The following is a 21,988-nucleotide window of genomic DNA, read 5'->3' on the forward strand; positions in this document are numbered from 1 at the left end:
GTTGCTTCTCATTTTTCTAAAGGCTTTTCCTACGAATGGCCGCCAGAAGGAATATGGTTTGACAAGTAGCGGGAGAGGAGATGGAGATGGGAATGGGAATGGGTCCACACAGCACCAACAACGACTGACGAGATGAAAGTGTGTGAGCAGACATGGATTTATTACAGACTGGCAGTAATGCCAAAAAGTGTGCTCCCTCTGCAGAATCTGACTGACTTATTGAGGCCCAGTAATGAGTGTGTGCGTTACCTAATAATTGGCATGCACACAAATGCACGCGAGGTCGACGGATGACACAAGTGTGGTGGCACGTATAAGATCTACACCACAGAAGAAGAAGAAGAAGAAGAAGAAGAAGAGATGCGACAACACGCCCTCGCTCTCGGGATCTGCCGCCCTCGCTCTCCATCTTATCATCATCATCATCATCTGCTTATGCAACAGCTACCTGTATTTATCTGACCATCCATCCATCGTACGCTCAAGCAGCAGCATGCCATCGACGAGTAGTAGTAGTAGTAGTAGTAGTAGTAGTAACACGCAACGCAAAAGAAAATGTGTATTAGCAACTGGATCATCGCTACACAATCAAATAAAAAGAAGCATAAATGCCAGATTGTCCTGCGAGATTTGCATGCATGGACGGAGGATCCCCGAGATACATAACACAACAAAGACAACAACAGGCATTAGGTTCACAGAGAAACGACGGAAGAACCATAAAAACGGGACGGGAGGTAAGATTTACAAGTTAAACAGGACATACATATTACTAGTATTATCGTCGGTCGTTGTTTCAGCAGAGAGAGCAGAAACGAGCTAAACTTCTTACCGTGCGTGTCCACATATATAAGTGAGTGGGTGATTCACATAAAAAAAAGATCAGAGAGACAGCTCGATAGTGGAAATAAGAATGCCGTCACTATCGGCATATAGCCATTCACCATCGTGGATGATGGTGCCCCCGATGTTAACAGTGACATGCTTTTCACCGAGACCCTTCTTGTTCGATTTGAGGGGATGGCATCCCAGCGCTCTGACCCCGATGTCACAGCCATTGATCTCATACGCATCTCTGATGCACCCGTTCACCACAATCCCTGCCCATCCCATGTTCTGGGCTAATTGCCCCAGGTTCCCTCCCACCAAGGCGCATCTCATGCTCCCACCACCGTCTACCACCAGAACCCGCCCATCCCCCGGCGCCTCCAGCACCTCCCTCACCAACACATTGTCCTCGAACACCTTCAGCGTCACTATGGGTCCACAGAATGCTCGGCACTGCCCGTACATTTGAAACGATGGTTGAAGAACTCGCAGCTCCCCCTTCGCCAGAAGCGATGCATTTGCATCGCAAAGCTCAGCGGTTGCCAATGAACCCATCTGCAGCACAGCACAAGCCACCATGTTCAACTAGCAAGCCATGTATCTTTGTCCAGCATTAAAGGATAACAGGAGAACAGCGGTCGTAAGGCTCTGGATCTACTGATGATTGCTATTGCAGCCACAAGCTGCGTTGGTTGGCATTCATTTTTCTCGCTCGGTAGAAGCATGCATGTGACAGAAAACCATCGGAAAAGAAAGGTGCACTCAAAACAGTATAATAAGAATGCAATACACAGTTGATGGATGCTCGGTGACAAAATAAACAAACGAAACAGCATTTAGCGCAATCTGACCACTCAGGAATTTCGCCAGATTGTCGGCAAATTTCATATAAGAGAAAAATAAAATGTTATTTGAGAGTCCTTATTAGGTAAATAATGTGATAGGATTCTGTATTTGAAATCCTTTTACTTTCTTTATTATGGACCCAAAACAAGCAAGCTAGATGGAAAACTTGATGGAGAGGCAGTTTCTAAATGAACATGTGTTGCGACGTTCAAAATTCAAATTATTGGCCAAATGGCACTCCGACTTGGCTGCTTTAGTAGAAGAGGAAAGATGACATTTGTTGCTGTTAAGCAAGACTTCCAAGAACCAAGATTTCTTTTCTGGTATGCATGCACTAACTAGCTCAGCTAAAGCAGCAACCAAACAAATTATGAAGATCTACAAGACAGAACTAGATATGATCAACAGTACCAGTAAAATCACTATTCAGTTGGGAGGATTCCTGATCTTTCAGTGTTCAGTAGTATTCCCCATCAGTCCATGCACGGATCCACCAATGGGAATCTTTTTTAGGCTGGCCTTCCGATTCTGTCTGCTTTGGTGCATACTGATGCTTCCTTTCTATAGGATGGGTCTTTTATCTCTTCCCTTTTTTATCAGAGGCTAGGTTCGGTCACATTCTTCCTATAGCAAAATATACTATCACAATCTTATGTAACAAGATCCAGCAATAACATTCCAGTCCATTTCGGTCGATGTCGACAGTCATAGATTTCTTGCCTCGGACCACACTTGTCTTACCACTTTAATTAAATGTTCCCCCAAAAGTCCCCACAGGAAGTGGCTGTATGGACAGATTGGTCGGTGCACTGTGAAGGCAAATCCCACAATGAAACTTTCCAAGGGTTTGATAGTTCTTGCATTTTACACTCTTTGTAGAATGAAGGCAATGCTATATACCTTTTGATACCCTAATCTTAAAGAGAAAAACTAGATGAAGAAACGGCTACACTTGAAATATTTGGTGCCCTGAGGTATCAGCTTAAAAGCTGAAAAACTTGATGTTTCATTCTCCTGATGTTTTCTCTTCCTTTGTTAAATTCATTTTCTTGTTCTTTGGTTGGCAAGACTTTTGTGTCTTTTGTTACATCGATTCTTTCTACCAAATTTTACATGAAGAGCAAGTGGATGAACTAAAATGTCATACTCATGGAAAGAAGAACCACCAAAGCAATATGAAAAGGTTAAAAAAGATTATATTAATTTCAAAATTAGATTACCCGATTGACATATCTTACTTCCACAATGGTTCAAGAAATGAAAGGCAAAATTGAAGTCGATCTGCAAAAACAGGAAAGGATCGCATGAAGCATTAACCCCTTTCGTTTTAATTGGAATCAAAAATAATTTTGTTGGTTATTCCAGTCTCGAAGAAAAAAGAACTAAAAGAATCTGCTCCTTAACTTTCCTCTCTATTTTTTCTCATCTGATCTCTAAATAAGAATGCATACTTAGAGCTAAAAGAATATGCTCCTTAACTTTCTTCTCTAATTTTTCTCATCCGATCTCTGAATAAGAATGCATAATCTTTGGTACTTTGGTGCCAGCCCATCAATCAATTGTCTCTGCGAGTTACCTGATACAGTGATTCTTTCTTGTTTTGCTTCCATATGTGCCACGTATCAAACTAGGAACTCTTGTCCTTGGTAGTAATTGGATTGTCATTGTGTGAGATCTAACGGTAACATATACGCATAAGAGACTTTGTGAACATTATGATCTGCCCATTGATAAATCAATTGTCCGTGCGAGTATTTAGATTGTCATACTGTGAGATCTACTGATAAACCAATTGCACCTAAGAGACCTATGCGAGCATCATGATCTGTCCCTTGATAAATTAATTGTTGTCTATGCCATCTACAAGAGATTGACGTGAGCATCATGATGCACCGTTAATAAAACATCTATGTCATCTCGATTCCTTCTTCTACATCAATTGGAGCTCCAAGAAAAGATGGCACACCCCTGTTGAAGATGCATTCAAAAATACATGGTAGAATACTAACAAAATGATTTGATTTTTTTTTATCATATCACAATTTAATCCGCACATGAAGACCCTCCTACAACAGAACTCTTTTATTCTTGTACTACTTTATAAGCAAGCATGAACTAATGATGCACATGCATCAAGCAAGAAGCCTAAGTTATCATCTTTCTCCTGATGTCTAACTCACAGCACTGAGCAGAAAACGGTAGCTGCCACCAGTTGCTATTTATTGGAAAGTAAGACCTTTGTCACTTGATCTATCACCAAGATGGACTCTATCATGGTTTTTCTGCTGTTTCACGCATACTAATAAGACACTCGACAAATTTATAGATTACTTTGGACCACACATTGATTCCAAGCAACAGTCAAAAACTCGAGTCTCCAAAATCCAGTCCTGAAACATCTTTTGATGCATGAAAATCCATAGCAAAACAATCGAAGTCTGGTGTACGTTTTCTCCATAATAAAGCATGCACCTCAGGCAAAATTACCTGAAAACATCTACCTACCCGTGAATAGCACCAGACATTCCGTGGACAGATCAAACTCTAATAGTCAATTCTGCTGGTTGTCCGACGGCAAGAAACACGTGACAGCCCTGACTAATCTGAAAATGATGACAGATAGAACTTGCCACTGCACAGTAATACGCGACGTGCCCTATTGCCCATCATAATTTCGATCCCTTAAATCTACTAGTGTTGAACAGCCAAAAAACATAACCCAACGTAAAGCGTGATCAAGAATTCTGAACAAGAAAAAGAATAAACATGTATGAGGGAACGTAAGTTCTTTTGGACAATACAACAAGCATCTAAAGCGCACTGAAGAACAGCGAGATTGGACACCGCTTAAATTAACAGGAATTTAAAAGCGCATCTCTACGTAGATTTCATACCTGGAAAGACCGCAAAAGGCGAAACAAGGTGTTGCCGAATTGGAGGTGGTCTCAGTGGGATCTGCTGGAGCGCGGGGACTGCTGTATCCCTATCGGAACTGGGGTGGGATATCGTCCTGGATCAGAATGGATGAGGCATAAGACGGGGATGCGGCATGGTTGACGGCAGGAAGTTAGAGCTTTTGAAACGGCTTACGGAGTTGGGTCTGACACGCACCCATACCCCGTCCCGATAAAGACGGCGTAGGCATATACCATCGAGAGGATCCCCAGCCAACCGATGGGTGTAGCTTTGACTGAAGACCACCACCATGGATTCTATCCTGGCAGGCGAACTGTTCCCATCTTCATCCAGTCTATCGCCTTTTTACCGGCACGAAGGGCAAAGGGACTCCCCCAGATTCTTGTTCGACGACGAGGGGCGAGGCAGCAGGACTATTCCTTGCACATGATGGACGCGGTCAATCAAATCTACTTGCTGTGATTCCCATAAAAAGAGGAAAGAGAAGCGAGGGTGATGTAGTCAATTCCGATGGGCTGACCGACTCCGCACGTGGGGTACCACGGAAGCGCATAAAGGAGAAACAGGGACCAGAAAGGATATTGCAGCATCTCGCACCACACTGAACCCTGTTTACAACACCGCAACACACGATGATTTGCATCGAGAAACGAATAGTTGCAGCGACGAATCATGGTGGTAGAGACATTGAATTTTGTGCAGCGTTCGTTCAACATATAACAATGCACCAGGAACAACATAACCAGAAGCTATACTACGCTGGGAGGGATATGCTGAACCTAACACTAGTCAACATAAATGAAAACAATTCACATGTCATATGCACAAGTCCCTCTGGTAGAATTCTAGAATCCCTTTTATTGATTAAGCTACCAGATATCTGTCGACAATCTTCGGCAGAGGATCATGCTACCTGACTCTATTCTTCGCCTCTGTCTCAGCCTTTCACAAAGAATATCTTCACTTTGCTTTAAGCTGAGATACTCTTCCATGTCAAATGAAGACGCGGTTGTTCTGCTATTATAAGAATTCCCCTGGTGGTTTTCTGCTCCAAACTTGCTCCTACTTGGGTCGTTAGAAACTACAGAAGAGCTGTCAGTGCCATCAAAGCTCCGACTCCCAAAACTGCTTGCAATTTGATAGCAATTACCGAAACCAGCACTTGCTTCCTGCAAAAAAATCCAAGTCAAGACTGTCATTTAACTAAATAGTCAGAGTCTTAACATGATGAGTGTAATCACAGTGTCGATAAGATTCAAGCCAGGTGCTGTAACAAATGCACAAGCCAAGTTTCAGCATCATCTAGGGAGGGGTCAAGTCCCATGTGATGATATACTTCACCGACAGGCTTCTTCAAAGATTACTGGGGAAAGAAATCTAACTACCATCCAAATAGACAAAACTGTCTCAGAGAGAAAATGTGAAAGAGGTGAAACCTTAAATCTACTTGAAAAATCAATCGTTCGTACTGAAAAACATCAAAGCAAATGTAACTCACAAATCCAAACCTTTTTATGCTTTGTGCACGGGATTTTCAATTTTAACAGAATACATGAACTTGGGAAACTTTCTATAAATTCCAATGTCAAAAGAGCTCAAGAACGAAACATATTGGTTCAAAATGGAAGGTCAGCTGCAAACTGAAAGCATGCTTTTTGGAGCAATGGAACAAACTAGAAGAGGATAAGAAATTCTTAGCTCAAGTTATACCATAGTGTTTCGTATGAAGATTATTTTCAAAATGATGGTGAAACAAGAATCCGAGCAGACCAACATATACATCAATGAATAGTATCAGTAATCACATGTTGATATCTTCAAGTTTGTTCAGCACTCAGACAACTAAAGAAAAATAAATAATATTCCCAACTGTCACAGTCCATTCAGATCCAAAATGAGAAAATGATTACCCTAACAATGCTACTGGCATAGTAAATGAGAAGAAACTGTAAAGATCAAAAAGACCAAAAATAAATTAAAAATGTGCTGGAAGTGCTGCAGCGCATAACTTATTTCCTGAGGAGACAGACAATCCTACCTTGCTTTTGCATGGTGAGGAAGGAGCAACACTAGTTTCCCACTCCAACCAGGGAAGTACAACACCGTCTCCATCAGCAGGCAGAGGAGCAGTTTTCAATACTCTTTCATAAGTTCCCGCAACAGAATTACGTAATCCAGGATCTCTTACGATTGAACTAGCATCACTTCTTTCTTCATCGAAAGAAGATATGTCTGTATCTTCAACATTGAAAAGGAAATCTTCAAAATACTTCTCTGCCTCTTCATTCAAGCATTTAGACAGTCTTGTTCTATCTTTGCTCCTCTGGGTAATACTTTATTTATTAGATATGATGTCATAAGAACGTATATGGTTTTAATCATTATATACAATAGAATTCTTACTCTTCTGGACTGTGATTGCCTTTCTGGAACAGCAGATATTTTTGGCGAAGGAAGCAACTCTTTGACAATTTTGCTAATCTCCTGACCACGTTCCTCCTCCATTGCTAACTCAGCCAATAAATCCTGCTTGCGCTTCTCTGACTGAAGTACGTATAAATATTAGTCAAAATAGAACTAACATAAATCAGCATTGCACTTGAAAGGTCAACGAGACCTTTCCACATATCATTATCAAATAGGCATCTCAAAGTGAAAAAAGGTAACGGACCTAACCCAATATGCCATATACCGATTGCTAGAGGAAGACAAGTGTCATTCCACATGACAGAGAAGTAATTAGTATGCCACAGAGTCCAAGTATCATCATGTTCAAAGAGGAATTCTATATTCTGTGTTTATAAAATGACTGACAGAAGATGGTTTCTTTTTTTTAAAGGATATATAGAGAAAGAAGAAGACTGACCAATTGAGGATACATTTATCCTAGCCAATGAACAAAACAGAATCAAGACTATGAGACCCCTGGGGAATCAACATAACAGTTTATAGGTATTCTTTATCTCAAAAATTATTAAAGACATGTTTGAATTTTAATTTGTCTTACAATTTCAAGGAAAACAGGCTTATATGAACCATCTAAAGACACTTAGTTCATAAAGACAAAAAGAATTTGAATGAGTTCCAAAAATGACAGTTTAAGAAAACCGTTCACAAAGGCTGCACCATCACTAGCACCCACAAAAATAAGTTTAACATGCCTGCTCCAGTTTGGTTGTGTAATTTCTTCTGATCTCAGAAATAGCTTCCAGAACTTCTGAACTCTTCGGTTGGATACTATCATCACTGATGATGGCTGAGGCTTCATTGTTCAACATGACCTATACAAAATATGAGATAATTGTATTGTCAAGAATTTGTCTGAGTCCATGTTGATGCAGGAAAGATGATAAGGACAAGATAAGACAAAAGGTGCAGTGAAACAACCAATAAGACTACAGGAATGAAACAGAAAACTAAATATGGCTTATCAAAATTAAGACATGAGATCAAAACTGACAAATGAGCTCGACGGAGGAGCACACATGCCTTTTGAAGCTCTGTCCTGATCTCTTCAACTGCATGTCTGACTTCTTTACGCACAACTTCATATAATCCAATACCCTCGTCATCCCCTATGGGATTTTCTCCCTGAAAATGCAACAAGAACCACAAAGGCTTGCAGTTTATTCAAACAGAATAGCATAACTATGACATTACGATTCTCAGATTGTTTCAGATGGTGGACATGACTATAAGACACCTTTTCCTGGGCATAAACCGCCTGGATTGTCTTCTCAACCCCATGCTTCCTTGAATGAAAATCCTCAGCTTCAACATCAGTTAATGAAGAAGAATGGCTCTGTTAGAAAAAAAAAGAATATATTAATGTCTGATCAGTTGTCAAAGACAATATACAAAAACAAGTTGAACTGTTCTGTTTGATGGTCAACAGAGTGCAGAATGGCATGAATACAAGAATGTTTATGCTAAAGATCCATTTCATCTTCTAACGACCTCTTTCCCATTCTTACTTATGCTCACATCGACACCGCCTAAATATTAGTTCACGATCATGTAAAATATAAGAGAATTTACCGAGTAGCTATCATGTGAGTGGAAGAAATCCTTGTGACTCATTGTCCTTTTTAAAACATCAACATTATTCACAGGCCTATGTGATGAAGGCTGCTGCAATATACCATTGTCCGAAATCCTTGATATGACTTGAGTGCTGGAACTGAGAGAATCCATTTCATTCTGTAGTCAAGAAGAAGAAAACTAATAGTAAGGCCTCTTTTGACATTAGATCTAACTAAACAACTTCAAATCCTAACTTTTGAAGCTTCAAATACTTGATGCAAAAGCGATAACATATATTATATAACTGACGAGTTCATGCAGGTTCATACATTGGAGAATGAGAGCTGATGAGGGTTACATGCAAAAAATGGTACAAGCTAAAGGATATCATTCTACTTTACCAACCAACGCCCACATAGAACAATAGTCAAGGTATCTTCAATGGAATTAGCTGAATGTTTGACACCAATATGATAGATGTTTAAACTAAACCATTCTTTTAATTCTTTTCTGAAAAGTAAGTAGCAAGTTGCTGCAGAAATTTGTTCGATGATGGTTGGCTCTTAGCAAATGTTTAACCAGAAAACCATGTCAAAAAATGCTGACGAATAAAAAGAAAAACACAAGCAGCAAAATCAGAAAAAGATTAACATAATGCCACAACTGCAAAACCCTTGACTTAAAAAAATTATATAACACATTGATAAAGAAGATACTATCAAGGTTGTGGCTTTGAGAAGGCTAAGATGTACAGAAACCACATGTCACAGCAATGATATAGCATGTTGTAGAACCTTTATCTACCCTTATAAACACGGAAACACTACCATCAGAGTAAACTTTGAGTATGCTTACTGCATCAGATGCTATCAGAAGTACATCAAGCTTTGATTGGACAACAAGAAGCACCTTTTGATCCAGTTGCATAGGATTTTGAATATTCCACCAGCAATATTTGCCAAATTCTGATTGCCAACCACCAGGCAGCTTACTGCCTTAAAAAGAGACATATTCAATTTGGACATGTACAAATCCATTTTGCATATGATACTCTTTTCTTTGGATAAAAACAAAAGACCTGAATTTTGGCAGCCACTTTGAAGGTCATAAATGCTCTTAGCCACTTATTTCTCCTAGCAGTAGAACCATATAAACAATCTTCTACTTTGTTAACCACCATGTAAGAGCGATTCATTAAATTAGTAAAGATATTAGAAAACAAAAAGGAACCCCAAGGCATGATGATCACGTCAATTATGGAGCCTAGAGAGGATTTATGAACATAGCCTTCCATCTAATTTGATTTCATGACTCAAATTCTAGTTACCCAAAAAAGACATTCTTTTCCCTAGTGTTGTTTAACACAAAATCCAAGTAGCAAAAACTCATTCCATCGACTAAGAAACTAAGAATAGAGATGTCAAACTGTGAACGAATAAAAAATGCATCCGAGGGCTAATCCAATATACTATCGAGTCAAGCAGTCATGACAAATCAATCTCTGATCAATAAAGATTATTCCACGCTGAATACATATGTGATGTTTCCATACCAAGGAAAAGGACTTGAAAGGAGAATCCAGGATGATCGATTTGTCCAGAACTTGGCATCGATCCAATCATGATGGGTGTTTACGCACACGAGTCAGTCAACTATTTGGTGAAGAAGCATTTCCTCCTTCCATGGTCATTCTATACCGGAGACTCGTCGGACTAGTCACATGATCATATTTTTCCCAGCAAATTGTTTCTCTATCCGTGGACTACGTAGTCGTTTAGTAATCCGATCACAAGGGCAACAAAGCGAACGAAAGATCATACGGTGGTCATCGGACGCCAAAGATTGCAAATTTAGACAATCTAGATGATCGCGGGGAGAGACAGGTACCTCGGAGTCGCTACACCGATGGCGAGCAACGGAGACAGATCGCCGCCGCCTTAACACACTATTCGAGACGCCCTTCGGCGGTCCAGTTCGGCATTGGGGGGGCCTCGTCACGGACCTTCCGCGCCGACCAGACGACTCCGTCTTTATCGGGTAGCTCGTGAAAAAATTGCGGCGCCTGGAGCGTGCATCGAAGGCCTCGCTCTCCTCCTCCTCCGACTCGGCCCTCGCCCGGAAGAACTCATCGACGACGTCATCGAGGCTGATCTCCGGGAATACGCACCCGCGCGCCTCGTTGACGAACCTGCCGGGGGGCGTCGGAAAATCTTCCGCATCCGGCTGAGACGGGGGGAACCGGCCGGAGAAGCGGCTGAGGCTCCTCGACCGTCGGGGTGGCCCGCCGCTGCCGGAAGAACCGGTGTCGCGTGCGGAGCGGGCAGCGGCGCGCCCGCCAATCGAGGATCGGCCCGTGGCCGATCGGAAAGCGGCCGTCGTCATCCCCGGCGTGAACAGTAAGGTCTGAAGGAGGCGAAGAGATTTGGAAACGGGGGGGCGAGAGAGACGGCGGCGGAGGGACCAAAGTTTTACTTTTTTTGAGACATTTCCCTAGAAAAGCCACGTTTTATGAACTAATGTTATCATAATGGGGGTAAATTAAATTAAATTATATTATATTATATTATATTATATTATATTATATTATATTATGACAACATTATTCAAAATATGTAATATTGAATCGACAAAAAAATAATCTCTTTCGTCGTCGTTGGATCAACAAAATAACAACAAACATTCCTCCATTCTCGTCATCTACAAAACACATGAGAGTAGATATTAAAATAGCACATGGAGACTTGGTGTTATTCCTCCTCAGTCAGTCCCACCTAAGAAGACGCTGGTGGTAGGTGGTAGGTGGTAGGCGGAAGGACGGAAGGTTTCTCCTCTACTGTTTGCTTTGCTGAATGAGTATCGGCGCCTCGATTCGAAGTTCAAACCCATGGAGTGGAGGGATTTACGTGTGACAGTGAACGGACGCCCGGCGGGGAATTAAATATTTATAGGTGTGTGACGACCTACCATCTTCTTCGTATAGCTGAAATTGAACATGAACATTTTAGAGGGGATGCGATGGAAAGGCTTCGGTTGGAAAGCAAATTACGTTCTCGTACGGATTGCATTCCCCACACTGGATTCAGGTATAATGAGCAAGCACAGAGCATAACGTATGTATGCTGGTACGTACACTGGCATTCACACTGACTAATAAAAATAATTTTATTTGACTATTACTAATGATAATAATACAATTGTACCTTGTGGATTACATCGTCGAATTCCAGAAACTTATGGAATTCCTGACGGTTAATGCTTCGACATTACTTGTTAATGTCCATGTCGACGGCTCATGCTTTCATGTGGGAAGTTGCTGGTGTACGAATTATAGGAGAGAATCCGACGGGAATTCACTCACAATTCCAAGACGACGGCCAGTTCGAACCGTGGGGATGGGATGGGGTGCAAGCAGCGGACGGTATATGCTCGTGGGGTGTCATCGGAGAAGTGGTCAAAGCAGCAACAGAGTGGAGGAGAAGTCTCACTTACACGGGGCAGGCTGGGAATTCCATGAATCGGTCATACATATACTTCGGAAGTCACACACGAGTATGAATGAATACATGATATAAGCAACAACAGGTGGAGGAGAAATCACACGTACACGAGGCAAACAGAGTAATCCATGGATCGATCATATGTACGCTCCAGAAGTCACACGTATGAATACAGGGGAGAAATCACACGTACACGAGGTAGGCAGAAGGGTAATCCATGGATTGGTCATGCATATGCTCCGAAAGTTATACGTATGAATACGTGGTATAAACAACAATAGAAGATGGAGAAGAAGTTACACGTATACGAGACAGGTAGGGTAATCTATAGATCGGTTATACCTATGCACCGAAAGTCATACACATATGAATACTGATATAAACAGTAACAAGTGGAGGAGAAGTCACACGTATAGAAGATAGACAGGATAATCGATGGATCGGTCATTCATACATACGCTCTGAATACACGATATCATTAGCGTGCAGATTATTTTGGACGTAATTTTCCTGGGCGGTGGCGGGGGCCGCGCACGGAATCAAACCAAAACAAGAATGGGCCCTTTCTCGTGAGCCGCGCCAACAGCCAGCGGCCTAAGCTCCCACGTGATCCTATCGCCCCACCCATACGCCTACGGCTTTCCCGCCAGCCACGTGGCCGATCGCATCCCCGTCCCCCGGTAGGATCCCACGCCGCTGCCTTAACGGACGGACGCTTCGGTGGACACGCGTACGGTTTGCTCCATTTGTTGGGATTGGACGTTAACCAAGTCATCATATTAATCAAATTGATTAATACTCAACCAGTGCACGAGCTTTCGATCGAGAAGCGTCGCCTCACAACTTGTGCTTCTATTTACTCCACTCGCTCGCTCTTTATAGCGCAGACGAGAAAAGCTCCGTCCGTCGCTCGTTTACGAAACCCGGCGGTCGCGATGGCGGCGATGGGAATCGCAAAATTACCGCCGCTCAACAATTCCGTTCATCCTGCCCATCGGAAATCTCCGACGCCCTTCCTTGCATCTTCCAATCCCCGCCTTTCCTCTTCCTTCCACGTCTCCGGTGGAAACGATAATATCCTCCTCCTCCGTAAGGCGGCGATTGCGTCGGGGCGGAGGACGGCGTCCGGTGCGAGGACCCCGGTCCTGGTCTCCCCCAAAGCCGTTTCCGACTCGCGGAGCTCGCAGACTTGCCTCGATCCTGATGCAAGCCGGGTGAGTTTGCGTGGGACGCACATTTGCCTCACACGCCCACAAGGTTTCTTTAGAAAGATTTTGTCATCGGAAGCGATCTTGGAATGGTTATCGGTCTTGATATGGTTGATTGCTTGTTTCTGTGGCAAAATTAAGCTACCAAAAAAAAAAAAAAAAAATATTTTCTCCTCTTCTCTTTGTCCGCCCCTAGGTTCGTAGAAGAGTTGTCGGGTCTACATACTTGGGTTACATCAAGGTCGATGATTGTTCTCGAATGTTGTTATCAACCATTTCGTAGATCCACATTATATCCTTTCTTGTCTTTTAAGACGAACCTTTTTTAGCTTTTTTTTTTTTCCTCTTTCTTCCCAAATATTGATTTTAAATCGAGCTTTTAGATTTTTAATCGAGTTAGAAAATAAAAAGGAGAAACGATCGGTGATTTGGTGAAGATTTGTTCATCATTTAGAAACGAAAAGGACGCAGTTACCTGAAGTACATGTTCATAAGAAATTTAGCAGGTTTCTGCCTAGGAAAGCAAATCGGCCAAGGCACGAATCGATTCCATCGGTAAAAAGTTCTATAACTTATGGAGACGCAATTTATGATTCTCTCAGATCTTATGTACCTTCTTCAAGATATGCAAGAGATATTGACTACCGGCATAAGACGGTTGGAGGGTTGCCTATTTTCTACAAGTTGCTAGTCGAACACATTGCAAATAGGATCGATCATATATTTCACAAGACAAAAGTGAATTCTATGTTTCAGAAGAAACTTACCTGCGATAGTGTATTTGACTATTATTTATGTTGGTTTTCTTGAAATATTTGGAAGTACATGCAGATTATTCGCAACTTTAAAAATGTAGCTTCAAACTTAGCCTGGAGCAAAGGTGGTTGATGGTTTTATTTATATGATTCAACAAGATCACCTCATGCACATCTTTGTGGATGGTTATTTTCTATAATTTGTTTGTTTTTGTGTGTTTTCTTAATTGTCATGGGCATATTTAAGATAATTAAGTTTTGAAATGGTGATTTTTTGTTTTCTCTCCGTAGAGTGTTTTGGGTATTATACTTGGGGGAGGAGCCGGGACGAGGTTGTATCCTTTAACAAAGAAGAGGGCTAAACCTGCAGTACCACTTGGAGCCAACTACAGGCTAATCGACATTCCTGTCAGCAATTGCTTGAACAGTAATATTTTAAAGATCTACGTTCTGACACAATTCAATTCTGCGTCTCTGAACCGCCATCTTTCACGGGCCTATGCGAGTAACATGGGTGGCTACCAGAATGAAGGCTTTGTTGAAGTTCTTGCTGCGCAACAGAGTCCAGAGAACCCAAACTGGTTTCAGGTGCTATGACATCTTGGTCTTTTCATCTCAGTTTGAATTTACTTGAAATAAAGGCTTGGTTCTCTATACGCCATCTAATTGTTCCTCCTTGCTCTTAAATAAGGTTTGATGTATCAGATCCTGTGAGGAGTCTCGTTTTTGGAACTTTTTTATCCTTCTAGTAGTTCCAACTAGAAAAAGACTCCTGCCTTAAATGTCAGGAGTTCAAACTAAGAGTTTTATTCGCTGGCTAAATGCATGCTGTTTACCATGTGTTCCTAGGGTACTGCTGATGCTGTAAGGCAATACCTGTGGCTCTTTGAAGAGCACAATGTCATGGAGTATCTAATTCTTGCCGGAGACCATTTGTATCGCATGGACTACGAGAAGTTCATTCAAGCGCACAGAGAAACAAACGCTGATATTACTGTGGCTGCGCTTCCAATGGATGAAAAACGTGCAACTGCTTTTGGTCTGATGAAAATTGATGAAGAAGGACGGATAATTGAATTTGCAGAAAAGCCAAAAGGAGATCAGCTGAAGGCGATGAAGGTAGAGACTCTTTCAGTAGTGTTCTTGGATTTGTGAGACCATTCATCGTTGTGCAGTTCACAAAGTTTATTACTTGTCCTTATAAAATTATTGATCGGTGAGCGGCAGGTCTTTAGTCCTAATAAGTCTGTTTTGCTTTTTATTTTTACAGGTTGATACCACAATTTTAGGCCTGGACAATGAAAGAGCAAAAGAGATGCCTTTCATTGCTAGTATGGGTATCTATGTGATCAGCAAGGATATAATGTTGCAGTTGCTTCGTGATAAATTTGCTGGAGCAAATGACTTTGGGAGTGAAGTTATCCCTGGTGCAACTAATGTTGGGATGAGGGTATGTCTGATATATTGATCTACAGATGATACATTTATTTATTTTTCCTAATGTTTATTTCTTTGAGATGCTTGGAAGTGAGTAACCCCACATAACAGCAAAAAGGCATTGCAAAATCACCCTTACCAAGATGAGGACTTGCCAAAAACTTATACAACTTCCATGGCACATTATATGCTCTATATCTGTTCATTCGATACATTTTTCATGAAATAAATCCAATTGACTCATTAACTTAATAGGACCAAATCTGAAACCAGAAAACCCAAAATGGATGGAGTCCAAATTAATGATAGTAAGTCCATATGGCCTTTTATGACATCATAATAGTTTTCTCCCGGAAAACCCAAAATAGTGGTTAGTGGATCCATCTAGTCTTATAAATCGCCAAAATCATTTTACTTCCAGTGTGAAACCACTTGGGGTGTCACAGTACTAGGCTGAGTTGGGTCATCTGTGTGTGTTAGGACCACCATTATTTTAGTATTCCTATATCATTCTCTAAAAAATTATTGAAACCTGCAAACTATTAAAGATTACATGCTTTTAAAAGTACAAGTTATTCCACATGGTTTATGTATGACTCGAATAACCTTGCTTTAGCTGGAAGGCATGTTTTTCATACCATGCTGTCGTTTGACTTGTGCCTTTGCTGCCATGTCAGAGCCAGTCAATGCTCCAACTATTTCGTGTGTATGACACTGGCTTGTCCTTGTGGCCAGTTGGCAACACTCACAAGGTGTACTCTAGCCAACATGGGATCATATGGCATGGGCAATCAATTTTGCAACCAAAATAGCTCCTCTACATTTAAATTTCTCAAACATACAGTACTCAGATGCTAGATCTTTATGATTCTCAGTTATTTTCAGAATATCAGTGACCGATCTTAATTGTTTTATTTTGAACAACAGGTACAAGCTTATTTATATGATGGTTACTGGGAGGACATTGGTACAATTGAGGCATTTTACAATGCAAATCTTGGAATTACTAAAAAGCCAGTACCAGATTTCAGGTAGATTACTCAGAAGACAAATAAGATAATGTGCTTTTCCGTGTTCACAGGCATGTCATGCTTTAGTAACTGATTGAATCTTAAATTGATTTCAGCTTTTATGATCGTACATCTCCAATTTATACACAACCCCGATATTTACCTCCTTCCAAGATGCTGGATGCTGATGTAACTGATAGTGTGATTGGCGAGGGATGTGTGATCAAGGTGAGTTCACTGCATATCAATCTTTTTCTTCTTTTTTTTTGTCTGAGATTTGTTTTACAACTAGTCGTTAATATAAGTGAAATATGCCCTCTAATTTAATTACCATATGTGAATTAAACAATATGTATCATAACTTTGTAACATAGTTTCTGGGAGCTTAATTTTATGTTGTCTCGAATCAATGACTAGGTAATATCAGAAATTTATCTGCTACAAGATCTCAATCTATCTGGTTCTTGTGAATTCATTACTGTCTGCTGCTTTATAACAATTTGTAAGTGACGTTTGTTATTCATACAGAAACAATGTAATGCATGCCTATTTACATGTTCGACATGAATGTAATGTCTAAATGCAAGTATTAAGTGTTTCTTTCTTTTTTCTTTTTTTATTTCCTGGATGGACTTGGGACCCATAGAAGCACAGTTATCTCGCATTCTTTTTTGTAGAAGCAAAAAATGCTTGGAAACCTAATTGCCGGCGAACTGGCTATGTGGTGTTGGTAAAGTAATAAAGAGATTACAATTTATCCTGTAAGATGTGCAACAGTATAGCATACTGATGATTGCTGTGTGTTACGTATCTTTTCTTCCATATGCCTTGCCTGATTTTCTTTGTGCGACACTGAATGCTTAAATTCCAGCACATGGTTGACATTTATATGATGATCTTGTGTGTGTGTGTGTGTGTGCGCGTGCTCATGCACAAGCACACTTGTATTTCTCATATGTGCTTTTTTACTCCATAGCTCTGCCTCCATACATGTCTACTAAAAAGTTAGGTCCTGGGATTATCCCGTTTCATTTCATTTTGGAAGTGCCAGATGGCTAAACTCTCAAAATTTTAAAAAGACTACTTTCATATGTCCTTGCAGAACTGCAAGATCCACCATTCTGTAATTGGTCTTCGTTCTTGTATATCAGAAGGTGCAGTCCTCGAAGACACTCTACTGATGGGAGCAGATTATTATGAGGTAATGCCATAGAAAGAAAGAAAAAAAACCCACCCGAACTAGTTAATCCAGAAGTAATATATGATACTTGTTCGTTGGAATAGATAATTTAGTCTTTGACTCTGTGTCGCAAACCACGCTTGTAGACTGATGCTGATAGGAGGCTGTTAGCTGCAAAAGGCAGTGTTCCCATGGGCATCGGAAGAAATTCTCACGTCAAAAGAGCCATCATTGACAAGAATGCTCGCATTGGGGAGAATGTCAAGGTAATAGTAACCCAGATTATGCACTGAAACTGAGATCTTTCCTGTGGCTACATTAATGTTTCTTAATTATCGATTTTCTAGATGTCAGAAAAATAGACAAATCATAAAATCGCAAATATGTCCGGAAAGTACTCTATCCCAAGAGGGTAGCAAATTTTTTTTCTTTCTTTGGCCTCTAAATAATGGTTCACTGGTTTCCCAGATCATCAACTGTGATAACGTGCAAGAAGCGGCAAGAGAGACGGACGGATACTTCATCAAGAGTGGCATCGTCACTGTCATCAAAGATGCACTGATTCCTAGTGGAACTGTCATCTAGTTCTCGACGTAAAACTGCTACGCCTGTGGTCTGCTGTCTCGGGCTTTGTTCATCTTCCGTTGCTACGTATATTTCTCGTTCACGGAAAACCTTTTCTGTGGCATTTGTTTTGTCGGACAAGACGTTTCTTTTCGATATATTACTTTGATGATGTTTGTGGGAGCACAATAATAGCAAATCGTACGAGTCTGAGTTCAGATTTAGCTCGAATTGAATCGAACGTTTTAAGATGGATACAGTAAGCGGTGGATTGGGATACAAGTGGAAGGACAGTAGTGACGCGAAGCCATGTAAGAGTGGCGCGCGCTAATGGCCGACGCCAGGCGACGGGTTTTTGGCAGGAGAGGGAGGCCCGGGATATCCATCTTCCCGGAGCAATCTGTCTCCACCACGTCCTCGGAGTAGCGTCATCTCATGCCCTTCAAGCAATTGCACATGAACATCATCACCTGCACGCAAGAATATGAACGATAATCTTTGAAAGAGGTTGTCGCCAGCCAAGGAAAGCAGCACAGGTGCAGCTCCTTGAGCCGATCTAAATAGATCCTAATGATCGATCGTTATTTGTTTGCAACGATAGAAACAGTTACGATGGTAAAAGATCAACAACAATCTTACGGGAATAGGAAGAGAGTTCGTATATACCATGGGCTGCACCAGTGAGGAGGTGGGCGACTCTTGAATCAGCTCCAGGGGAAAAGGAGACGAGTAGTACAAGCAACACAGCCATGCAAAGGCGTCTCTTCTGATCCATTATCTACTACACTTGATGCACTCTGTTTATTTCTCGTTGCGGGTTCAATGTTGAGTCCGGAGGTCACACACACACACACACACACACACTCTCTCTCTCTCTCTCTCTCTCTCTCTCTCTATGTATATATACACACACACCAGTGGAACAGGTGAAAGAGAATTACATCTTTGTGCTGGAGGATTTGTTTTGGTCAAGTACGTTGTTGAGGTCTATTGATTTGAACATAGACTGGGGACGCTCTGCCCCTTGGATGAGAGACGTCATTGAGGTCAATTGATTTGAACATAGACTGGCGACTCTGTCTCCCTTGGATGAGAGACACAATAATAGGTTGTGTATTTTTTAGGCCTTTGCAATAGCTTGTTTATCAAGTCTAGTAGAAAACGAAGCTTCACAGCTTCGTTGAGAGACCGGCGTTGGCTCTACGAGCTGGGAGAGCAGACCGACAGACAGGTGAGTTGGGACGACCTCTTCTCACTTAAGAGGCCGAGAAACCAAAAAAAAGAAGCAAGCATTCCACTCCTCTCACTAACCTCGGCTCACACTGGAATACCTTTGTCCAGGAATATGCATGGAAACCCTTGTTTAACCAAGCTAATTACCTGGACGGAGTCCGTGAACCATATATTTTTGGCGCGGAGAACAAAGAAAATGCTGTGTCACATCGAAAGCACGCAGAGAGCCCCATGTCTTCTCCATGGATTGGGCTGCTCGAAGCAACTGAACGTGACATGATGCATTTGGCTCGGAGGGATCTCACGGCGCAGCAAGCGGCCCAGCCATCTCGATGGATCGGTGGAGACAATTAGGAACCATGTCCCAGTCGGCGGTAGGGACCATGCACGATCACCAGAATGCTCCTAATTGGCTTCTCTGTAGCGATAGCAACAGCAGACGACACGGTGTCAGGCTAGACTCGTCGCCACATGAACTCACCAATGCTTACCGGGTCTCACCAATCAGCGTCGCCTAACGGAAACGCGTGCTTCAAAGACCAGGAGACGGCGTCGTGAGAGCCAACTCCATGGTCGAAGAAGATACCGTGTCTTCCTCGGCTTCCACCGAGGAAGGATGTGGCCCCCACTGCTGTAGTCAGTACTCGATCGAATTCCGGGCCATTGTGTGTCACTTCAGCGCTCCTCTATATGAGGAGCGGAGACAGTTGCATCCGAGTAGTAGCTAGGAAAAGCTTCGGATAGGTATTGTTCACTGATCGAACAGCAGTTTCCGGTGCCAGCATGGTTAAGGTGAGTACAGAGGAATGGTATTCTTCGTCTTTAATTTTGTCGAGCAAAGGTTGTGGCGTGCCCGGGATGAATTAGTTCGTGCATGTTGATCTTATATATGCAGCAAAAGGTGGTGATGAAGCTGTCGATGGAGGATAGCAAGAAGCGCTCCAAAGCTCTAAAGGCTGCCGTCGGATTGCCTGGTAGGTAATTAAACGTTTCATCCTTGCTTCGGCTGTCAGTCTGGACTGGACTTTGGTTTTCCTAGTGAACACACTCAAAAAAAATCTGCAGCACTCGAAGGTGACAGAATGGTGGTCGTGGGAGATGGGGTTGACTCGGTTACGCTGACCATGGTACTCAGGAGGAAGATGGCCTATGGGGAGCTGGTCATCGTCGGGTCAGCGGAAGAGAAGAAGAAGGACGAAGCAGCGGCGTCCGGCAATAGTTGGCCGTATCAATACTGCCCGGCGCAACCATATGTCTACGAGATTCGGCAGGAGGCGAATCACGACCCTTGTAGCGTCATGTAGACATCTGTCTCCGTACCAACGTCGTCCGACTCCTCCAGTGTCAACGGCTTCTTCTCGGGTTGCCTACGGTTGGAGCCGAGAGCGAATGGGGAACATATGTAATAGGACTCGAAATGGACAGACTTGGAAGTTAGCTTCTTCTGTGCTGCGTTAGATTAATTGTATTACAGAGTTAGCAGCTTTGGCTGCGCCGTCCGGAAATTGTGTTCGATCGATGAATTTGGACAGGACTTAATAATCTTAAATTACAAGTACAAGATCTTAAACTCATATCACACTCGGAAACTGCCCGAAAATATTTTGAGATTCGGTGATCATTGCATTCTGGTACGCTTATAGGATTCCGGTGTGCGATGTAGGATCTGCTGCAGACATGTGTTGCGACTGTGAACACTAACTCTCAGTAGTTCACGGAAACGATTGTGAACCGGATCGAGCCAATGTATACATCAAATCCTCTGCCGGTGAGAACTCCCTAAAATCCACATCGATCGATCGATGTGGATTTTACAGCACAGTAGCAGCCGTGCTTGTTTCTATGTTCTGACCTTCTCGTTCATACGCCGGATAATATTACGTTTCTGCTCCCATATTTCAACAATACAAACAAAGGTTGAGTTTATTTTGTAGTAGCGTCTTCTTCGAGGGAACTGTCACAGTCCCGCAAAAGTACAATCTATAGTGGGCTTTAATACCTCGTAACTTATCTCCCTTTTTATCATATTCTATTTTCCCTTTAATCTAATCCTATTCTCAATAAGCGAGTGTGGTAACTAAAAAAAAAAAAAACGATAATATAGATAGACTATACTCAATCATCCGGGTAATATTCGCATCTCAGGTTAAATCAGATATATAGTAGATTTTTGCTATGATTACTCGGGGAGAATTTGATTATTGTGCACAGTAATATAATTTTTATATCCCGATTATTCTCGTAAAATTATTGTTTGAGTTTTGCACAAAAGACTATGAAATTTCTATATTTATTATTCTTCTAGTGGATTATCTCTCGTTTGTCTTGTGATTTTAACCTTTTACATTGGAGGTGTTTTCCACTTAAATCTTAGTATCTAATTTGATTGTGATTTCCATTTAATTTCGTTGTGTGTTATGACCTGCTTATATTTATTCGTATAAAAAAATTCTTCTTTTGTTTATCTTATTAACTGGTATTAGAGTAGGGT

The 21,988-nt window shown here is 41.7% G+C and overlaps 4 protein-coding genes across 7 annotated transcripts; 2 read left to right on the top strand and 2 right to left on the bottom strand.

Moving 5' to 3' along the window:
• Positions 1-694: 694 nt before the first annotated feature.
• Positions 695-5,043, bottom strand: LOC103981082 (putative 4-hydroxy-4-methyl-2-oxoglutarate aldolase 3). Of its 4 annotated transcripts, none has more exons than XM_009397686.3 (3): positions 4,824-5,043; positions 4,569-4,684; positions 695-1,383 (listed from the first exon to the last, which is right to left on the bottom strand). In XM_009397686.3, exon 3 carries the CDS (start codon positions 1,381-1,383, stop codon positions 883-885), a length of 501 nt encoding a protein of 166 aa, XP_009395961.2. In that variant the 5' UTR covers positions 4,569-4,684; positions 4,824-5,043; the 3' UTR covers positions 695-882. The 4 variants fall into 4 exon arrangements, with proteins under 4 accessions (XP_009395961.2, XP_065008599.1, XP_018679014.2 ...); XM_065152527.1 differs by having other exon boundaries at positions 4,786-5,043; XM_018823469.2 differs by having other exon boundaries at positions 4,765-5,043.
• A 220-nt stretch (positions 5,044-5,263) lies between these two features.
• LOC135636814 (uncharacterized) lies at positions 5,264-11,096 on the bottom strand. The gene is made up of 8 exons (XM_065149196.1): positions 10,501-11,096; positions 8,629-8,790; positions 8,294-8,392; positions 8,080-8,181; positions 7,752-7,871; positions 6,994-7,134; positions 6,629-6,913; positions 5,264-5,759 (listed from the first exon to the last, which is right to left on the bottom strand). Exons 1-8 carry the CDS (start codon positions 10,993-10,995, stop codon positions 5,460-5,462), a joined length of 1,704 nt encoding a protein of 567 aa, XP_065005268.1. The 5' UTR covers positions 10,996-11,096; the 3' UTR covers positions 5,264-5,459.
• Positions 11,097-12,925: 1,829 nt separating this feature from the next.
• LOC103981104 (glucose-1-phosphate adenylyltransferase small subunit, chloroplastic/amyloplastic) lies at positions 12,926-18,488 on the top strand. Its single transcript, XM_009397707.3, has 9 exons — positions 12,926-13,324; positions 14,365-14,661; positions 14,923-15,192; positions 15,344-15,523; positions 16,438-16,541; positions 16,637-16,748; positions 17,623-17,721; positions 17,847-17,966; positions 18,169-18,488. The coding sequence occupies exons 1-9, from the start codon at positions 13,046-13,048 to the stop codon at positions 18,283-18,285; spliced, it is 1,578 nt and encodes a 525-aa protein (XP_009395982.2). The 5' UTR covers positions 12,926-13,045; the 3' UTR covers positions 18,286-18,488.
• A 1,699-nt stretch (positions 18,489-20,187) lies between these two features.
• LOC135679709 (heavy metal-associated isoprenylated plant protein 47-like) lies at positions 20,188-21,020 on the top strand. The gene is made up of 3 exons (XM_065193693.1): positions 20,188-20,289; positions 20,393-20,471; positions 20,563-21,020. The coding sequence occupies exons 1-3, from the start codon at positions 20,281-20,283 to the stop codon at positions 20,799-20,801; spliced, it is 327 nt and encodes a 108-aa protein (XP_065049765.1). The 5' UTR covers positions 20,188-20,280; the 3' UTR covers positions 20,802-21,020.
• Positions 21,021-21,988: the final 968 nt, after the last annotated feature.

The sequence above is a fragment of the Musa acuminata genome, chromosome BXJ1-1 (assembly GCF_036884655.1).
Source record: "Musa acuminata AAA Group cultivar baxijiao chromosome BXJ1-1, Cavendish_Baxijiao_AAA, whole genome shotgun sequence".
Taxonomy (NCBI): domain Eukaryota; kingdom Viridiplantae; phylum Streptophyta; class Magnoliopsida; order Zingiberales; family Musaceae; genus Musa; species Musa acuminata.